Consider the following 8,175-nt stretch of genomic DNA (forward strand, 5'->3'; position numbering starts at 1 on the left):
AACAGACGATGGAGATTCAGAGAGAAATCGATGTGATGGCGGTGATCCGTGGTGGCGAACGTGGCAACGGCGGTGGGAGGAACTGAGTTTTGGGTTTTTATTTTTGGGGAAGGAAAGGGTGAGTTTTAAGTTTGGGGGAAGGAGAGTTTAGCGTGACAAATGAGAGAGAGATTTTTTTTTTTGTTTTTTTAAGAAGTATTGGGTGTAATTGGTGGGGAAGAATGATATTTAAATAATGTTGAATAATTACTATATTTTGTAATTATAATATTAATTAATTAAAATATTGAATTAATTAATGCTGATGTGGAAAATTGTAGAAGTTTCAAAAACTTCAGTTATATATATATATATATATATAGGTTTGGTTTGCCAATGCAATTTAAACTTCCGTGCCTCTCTTTGTCATCTCACGTGACTCACTGTTGAGTGTTTGTTTAGATTAGAGTATTACTATAATTACGAATTATTTTATAATATTTTTATATATTATTACTATATTTAATTTTTATTATTTTTATTTAAATATATTATTAATATCACTTTTTTTTTAACTAATAATCTTTTACCGCATGTAAAAATGTTTGTAAAAAAGTTTGCATTACTCATTTGTCTAAGAGCATTCGCATCAGCTCTTTTATAATTGTGTAAAATACAAATTTTGACCAATTTTACACATTTTGAACAAAAAAACACCCACATCAGTAGGTGTAAAGATGTGTAAAATATACACAGCCGGTGTAAATGAACAGTATACCGTATATATTTACACGGTTACTGTTCATGTGTATCCGATTTTTTTATTCTTTTTTTCACTCTCCTCTATCAAACTGCAACAAACTCGCGCGAGGAAAAAGGCGCCAGCGCCACCACCAAACACCGCAACCTAGCACAGAGAATTAACTCAAAATCAACACTGCCTAACCACCACTCAATCACCACCACCACAACCCATCCAGACCCATGATATTCCAATCACAAAATCAACCAAAACAAAGAAAAATCAAACCAAAAATCAAACCTTCAATGGAAAACTCAACAACTTAGAATCCAAAATCAAACTTTCAACAGAAAACCCATCAACCCAAACCCAAACTCAAATCAAGGCCGCTGTCACCATTGCCATGGAGAGCTTGCTGCTTTCTTTGCTCGTGGAGAGCTTGCTGCTGCCATTAGAGAAGAGAGAAACAAGTGCTAAGCTACAACAAAGGAAAAGATCAAAAAAAAAAAAAAAAAAAAAAAAAAAAAGAGAACAGACCGTGGGAGAGGAAGTAGAGCAAGGATGTTGTTTTGTGAGATATAAAAGGAAAAAATAAAAGTGATGGTTAGATGTGTGGTAGGGGTTAAAAGTGAGGGAAAGGAAGATTCCTTTACTTGTAAATATATCTAAATATAATTTAATTATAAAAGAATTATGATTGAGATTTTTTTTTTCAAACCAAGCATGATTTTATCTGGAATTTTATTAAAGTCTATATTAAAATTTTTAATTCAAATCAGTGCCTCTTTTTTTTTTTTTTTTTTTTTTTTTTTTTTTTTTTATAACTAAAATCATACTAATAGTAAATAATATATATATATATAATCTCTCTCTCTCTCTCTCTCAATACGTAACCCTGAAACGACACATAGAAATATTTTATTGAAGGTAGAATGATGGTCGAAAACAATAATCTATCGGTTGTCGCAGAAGCCACTATTTTGGTGGTCTGGCTACTAGTGCTAGCGGCACGATGGGCGGAGACACCAATCTAGCGGCAGTCGTCGGAAACACTATTTTAGAGGTTTGACCACTAGACCTCCACTACAAGGGGCTCCATTGGCCGAGCCACTGGTGTTAGTAGTTTACTTAAAATTTAAGTTTAAATTGAAAAAGTATGACCACTAGGGAGGTAGTTAGAGAGAAATAATAAAAAAAGGAGTATAATGAATATTTTATTGAAATATCTTGTAAAATAAATGAATTGATGTAGATATTTTGTAAAAGTGAATTTGTAAAATAAAAAAAGTAAGTTTTTAGTATAAAAATAGATGTGTAAAATACATACTGATGTGAATGCTCTAATATATTTATTTCTTGTTCCCAGTTTTCCACCACCTATTTTCAGATTTCTCTCTATCGTGAGAGACTATTTCTCTTTCTATCAGTCAACACACATTTTCAGATCTGTTCTCTCTCTCAGATCAGGCATTCAACCATGTTTTGCTGCCACAATGAACGCTGGTGCCGACGTTCACCGCTTTACCACTGTGAGGCCAAGATGAAGATTCCCCAGATCGGTGTGAAGAGGAGAACGTTGAATGCTAATCGACAGCGTTTCTGGGTTACTGCCTGCGTTAAGATCGACAGCTTTTTGTTCCGGCCCGGTATCTAATTTCCGCCGAAACCCGGTATATCCCGGTACGGCCGGTATTTAAAACGACCCAAAACACCAACGTGTCTGTACCGGTCGTCTTCCTTGCTAACTAGTCCAGCCCAGACTGGATTTGTGCTCATATCAATGAGCCTGATGCACAAAAAATCAGGTCAAATATTATTTTGCTCTTGGCTTCGCATTTCATTTGAGTCTGACCCAAAACTACATAAAGTTTCTCTGTTATTTCCTTTAAACTTCCCAGTTTTCACACTCTTCCGAAAGAAGAGTCAACTTTGTGGTCACCCAACTATTAATTATGTCTGTTCCTTAACTACTCAGATCATCTCTAATAAATGCTCTATATTTATTTTTTAGATAAAAAATATTACTGTTTACACTTCATTCACACTCCAACAGGTCTATTTTTTTAGATTAGCTTTGCTACCCCTCTTCTCTACAAACATCTCTTCTATACAAACAGAGAACACGATAATTTTTACTATTCATTCTTCAAATATATTTTTCTATTATAATAACAAAGCATTGAATAAAAATATGTTGAAAATTTTTACTATTTATTTTTTAAATATTTTTTTCTATTATAATACCAAGGCATTGAATAAAAAAAATGTTAAAAGGGTAGATGTTAAAAAAATAATAATAATAAATAAAGAAATAATATTTAAATGAGATAGAGAAAATGATAAAAAATTTATTTAAAAACATATTTGAAAATGTAATAAAATAAAAATTAGATATTACTGATTATTGTCTTAACAGTATAAAAATTTGACTAATCTGCTTGAGATGCTCTAATTATTTTATACCATACTTAAAAAAAAAAAAAAAAAAATTATTTTCTACCAGATTTTTTGTTCTCAGCCACACATTTGAATCTTATTCAACCACACGAAGTTTCTCATCAATTGCCTTAGCCCTGTGGGAAAAACTCAGGAATAGGGAGGCAGCTGGGACTATAAAAAGGGATGTAATAGAGAGGAACATGCATTGAGTGAAATTAGGCTGTGTGAAGATCTAAAAAAAAAAAAAAAAAAAACAGTGCACTATTCAGAGTGGAGATCTTGTTGCGATCTTGGCTTCACTGGGTTTCTAGAGAGGTATTATTGTATTTTTCAAATTTATTGTGAACTTAAGTTTTGGGCATAAACTTGAGCATTGCATTCTCTATTTTATTATAGTAAATTGTTCCCTATATATTAATTAGAGGGTTTTCAATCTTGTGTGATTAATTTTCTTGCTGCTCTTGCGTGATTATTTATTTATTTTTTTGCTTCAGGTTATATTTAAATTTTATTTACATATATAGATGGAGATTTATCCCAACAAATTTATGGCAGATGTCCTCTTCGTGAAGTGACTCAAAACTTTCATAATTTTAACCAGATTGAATAAACAAAACCAAGAAATATTTGGTGTCCAAACTCCCATATTGCAGCCCTCTAGCCATAAAAAAGTTGTATCATTGACCACGTTCTTCTCGTTTTTACAGGATTTTGGAAGAGGTGATTGGTGGACACCCATACCCCCAAGCCATGTTTATTATCATGGAGATGCTTAAATCATTGGCACCATATTTCACGGCTGCTGTTGTGATTGTACTAAGTCCCTTTGCAAAAGAACGCATACCTGTTGAAGTCAGCAATTACCTGGTCTCAACCTTTAAAAAGTGGCTCGCTAGATTCTCTACGCCTGAAGTCACTGTCGTCATTGAAGAGAGAGGTGATCTCACTAGCAACCAAATCTATAAGGCTGCCAGAGCCTACCTACGTACCCTGATTCATGATTCAACAAAACTAACCCTGGTTTGGGATTCAACAAAACCAAGACGCTTCAAGGTAAGCAAAGAAGATAGGCAAAAGGAATCAATCATTGATGTCGTAAAGGATGTACATGTTATTGATAACTTCAGAGAAATTACACTTAAATGGGGGTTACGTACAGAGAGAGAAGAGGGTTCTGGTATTATAAAGAAATGTTTTGAGCTTTCCTTTGACAAGGGATACGAAACGGATGTGCTAGAGTCTTATTTAGCTGATATAGTAGATCGTTATGAGAGAATTCAAAAGGCAGAAAATGTGGTAAAGATTTATACCTGTAATGAAAAAGTTCGTGGTTCTGCCAGTCGTTATCTTGATCGTGATCGTCATGAACTATGGAGGTCTGTTAGTCTTGAACATCCAGCTACGTTTGAGAAGTTGGCAATGAACCCAGAGCAGAAGCAGATGCTCAAGGATGATTTGGACAGGTTTCTTGCAGGGAAGGATTTATATGAGAAAGTTGGCAAGACATGGAAGCGAGGGTATTTGCTTTATGGCCCACCAGGTACCGGTAAAACAAGCTTGATTGCTGCCATGGCTAATTACCTCAAGTTTAATATCTATGATTTGAACCTTTCCAGTATGTTTTCAAATGAAGACTTGAGAAATATATTGCTCTCAACAACTAATCGCTCAATACTGGTAATCGAGGATATAGGTCGGGGTACAAACTTCAAAGCTAAAAAGAAAGAGAATTACTCGGTTAGCATTCTTTATTCTCATAAAATTTAGTTGCAATTACTCCAATATATATATAGTCAACTATTATACACTTCAGACAGTTTTTCTGCGAATGGATTTAGACGGATAAATGTGTGATTTGTGTGGATGTATATTAAGTTTGACATTTGATGTTTATTAGATTGAAATGGACTAATTTAAATAGTACAAGGAGTTTCAATATAAACTATTTTTTTCAATACGAAAAATTGTTATAATGATTCTAAGTGCGTGAGCCTCTTTTTGTTAGACTTGGCTACAATTTTAATGAGATATTTAGTTCAATGAGTCTAATAAGTTTTTATCCTGCTAGAAGATTTTTCCTACTATTGGATGCATGTATTGTTGGGTTTGAGTCTGAGAATCGAATTAGATATTTCAACAGAAAAATAGAATAGATATGGGAATAAAATTGCATACCAATCATATCTCTTAAACCCCCTGGAAGTTGAGTATTGTGTATTGATTATAACTTTTATTGAGTACATATGCTATGCACTATGTCAATAACCATTACCATTATCATACTAGCTGATGCAAATGGCATTATCTAATTATTTCATCTAACAATATTTATTTTCATGTTATTTTTTCAGTTCACACTATCGGGTTTATTGAACATGATAGATGGATTATGGTCAAGTTGTGGAGATGAGCGAATTATTGTGTTCACCACCAATCATAAGGACCGACTTGATCCTGCTTTGTTGCGCCCAGGCCGCATGGATCTGCACGTGCACATGTCATATTGCACCATGGATGGGTTCAAGCTTTTGGCTTCTAATTATCTTAATATCGAAGCTGACCACCAACTCTATAGACAGATTGAAGGATTGTTGGAGAATGTAGAGGTTACCCCAGCTGAAATTGCAGAGGAACTTTTAAAGAGTGGTGGTACTGATGTTGTTCTCGGAGGACTTGTCAAATTTCTTGAGCAAAAAACACTTCAAAAAGCAAAGGCTGCAGAGTTGAAGGAACTTCTGAAGAGTGATGATAATACAGACGTTGATGTTAAAGAATTTGCGAAATTTCTCAAGCAGGAAAAACTTAAGAATGCAAAGGCTGCAGAGGCAGAGCAACTTTTGAAGATTGATCATACTTATGTTGATGTTGATGACGATGTTGAAGGACTCGTTAAACTTTTCAAGCAAAAAAAAATTGAGGATGCAAAGGCTGCAGAGGCAGTGCATGTTGTTGGAAGTGGTAAACCAAAAGGTGCCTCTTGATATTTCATAACAGTTTGTATTTTTTGTTTTTTCATAACTGTTTGTGTCTATTGTCATTCCATAACGCTTGTGTCTTTGAGTCTTCCACATTTTAGAATTTTCTGTTATAAAATAAAGAGTCATGACTGTCATGCCCCGAACCCAAAAGGGTCCAAAGCATGAGAAACATTTTAAAGGTACCTGGAGATTTTTCCCTTTTGAACAATTCAATCTAGAAAAATCATATCAAGTACTAACATCAAGAATTATCATAATAATTCCATTAAATATACTTCCAAAGTAAGTCAGAGCTCTATGCAATAATTACAACGACCATTGGCCACAAAAGAATGGAGGTTTGAATAAATACAATTACATATCAATAACTTGTCCCATGAGTGGAAATAAAGTCATAACCACCGCAATACAAAAGAATGAGTCTACTCTATGATGTACATCATCTAATATCTCCATCACATAAGTTTAGCCTCCATCAGTAGTTAGTTTAACTACTGTTAGTTACCAAAAAGCTGTCTTAAAATGATTTTTGCCTACTCTGAAATGTTTGTAAAAATAATGGGATGAGACAGAGCCCAGTAAGTAGCATAATTAATGGGGGTGGGGGAAATGCAAGTTTCATAATAATGATCATTTTACATGACGTGTTATAATTTGGGAATTTCCATGAATATCTAGCAACTCCAATTTTTCTTAATAAAATGACAAGAATGATTAAAAGAATGTAGCACCATGCTTTTTCAAAGTATTCCAACATGAACTACGTACTATTGTGAGCTATCAAAACACCCTTTTAAAACCTAAAAATCTAACCTAAGGCCACATGACAAGCCGCCATAAAGACGTTAGGTATGCCACAAAGACATCAAGTTATGCCACGAAGACATCAATCCGCCACAAAAACGGGGTACCAAGATACCAATGTCATAAAGACTACGGCATCTGGCTGGGTAATCACATGTCACGGCCCAGGGTAAAAACACGAAGAGCTCATAGTTTACATGAAATTAAAACACGATTCAATTATCAAGTAGTTTCACAAAACCCTTTGAAGTATCCAATATATTTACAAGGTTCTCAAATTTTCCAAAATCATTTCTTGTCAATAACATTTTCTATCAATTTCCTAAATATCACAAGTCAAGATAAAACATCTTTAGACTTTGCAAATAATGCAATAAATCCATTAAATTCATTCTTAAGAATTTAATCAAAGATGATAGTATTTTTCATGCTAACAAATCATGCAATTCCCCATACGAAATAAGAATATGCACTTTCATATATAGTACGGTCACAACATAACACTTTTTAGAAAAACATAGTTCCACCATTAATTTCCCAAAATGTGGTTGACCCAAAAATAATGTTTATACAACATGGTTATTTTCCAAAAATTCCATTAAAAACTACTTACCTTACAACCCGCAAAAAAGCCTAACTCTCTAAGCTCCAAAAGAGATTAGCTAGAACCTAAACAATACCAAGCAAACCTATCACAATAAGCATAAAGCTTGACATTGCATTTAACTATGAATTAGAGATTGCTAACTAAGCAATTAATTAGGCAAGCCTAGTAATTAACCTTACAAATAATGTATTTCACTTCCAAAGTTTATCAACAATTTCATTTACAAGGCTTAGACTCCAATTTATAAAGTTAACCCATTCAATATCATCTCCAACATTATGACTAGCTTCTATAAGATTTACAAAACATCATCAAGAGACCCATGTAAGCAAAATCAAAATATCCTCCAAGACAAGAAATTTAGAACTTCAATTAACTCTAAATAAACCCATAGTAATGGAAAAATTAGATTTACCAATCATCACATGTTATAACTCAAAACTCCTAAATTTCCACCATAAATGAACCTTAAAAAGTTATCATTAACACAAACCATAAACCCACTCATCAAATACATCCATCAAGATGAAAACTCATACATAAAAACACATAAATATCACTTCTAATGCTCAAAAATCACATGAGTGTTTTTTTTTTTTTTTTTTTTTTTTTTTTTTTTTTTTTTG

General features: G+C 33.4%; 1 protein-coding gene across 2 annotated transcripts; it reads left to right on the top strand.

The window, feature by feature from the left end:
- Window positions 1–2,120: 2,120 nt before the first annotated feature.
- On the top strand, window positions 2,121–6,320 carry LOC112019739 (AAA-ATPase At3g50940). Of its 2 annotated transcripts, none has more exons than XM_065769817.1 (3): window positions 2,121–2,526; window positions 3,868–4,897; window positions 5,512–6,320. In XM_065769817.1, the coding sequence occupies exons 2-3, from the start codon at window positions 3,911–3,913 to the stop codon at window positions 6,139–6,141; spliced, it is 1,617 nt and encodes a 538-aa protein (XP_065625889.1). In that variant the 5' UTR covers window positions 2,121–2,526; window positions 3,868–3,910; the 3' UTR covers window positions 6,142–6,320. The 2 variants fall into 2 exon arrangements, with proteins under 2 accessions (XP_065625889.1, XP_023908028.1); XM_024052260.2 differs by lacking the exon at window positions 2,121–2,526 and adding an exon at window positions 3,200–3,475.
- The last annotated feature ends 1,855 nt before the right edge of the window (window positions 6,321–8,175 follow it).

Source organism: Quercus suber, unplaced genomic scaffold (genome assembly GCF_002906115.3).
Source record: "Quercus suber isolate HL8 unplaced genomic scaffold, Cork oak 2.0 scaffold_1435, whole genome shotgun sequence".
Classification (NCBI taxonomy): domain Eukaryota; kingdom Viridiplantae; phylum Streptophyta; class Magnoliopsida; order Fagales; family Fagaceae; genus Quercus; species Quercus suber.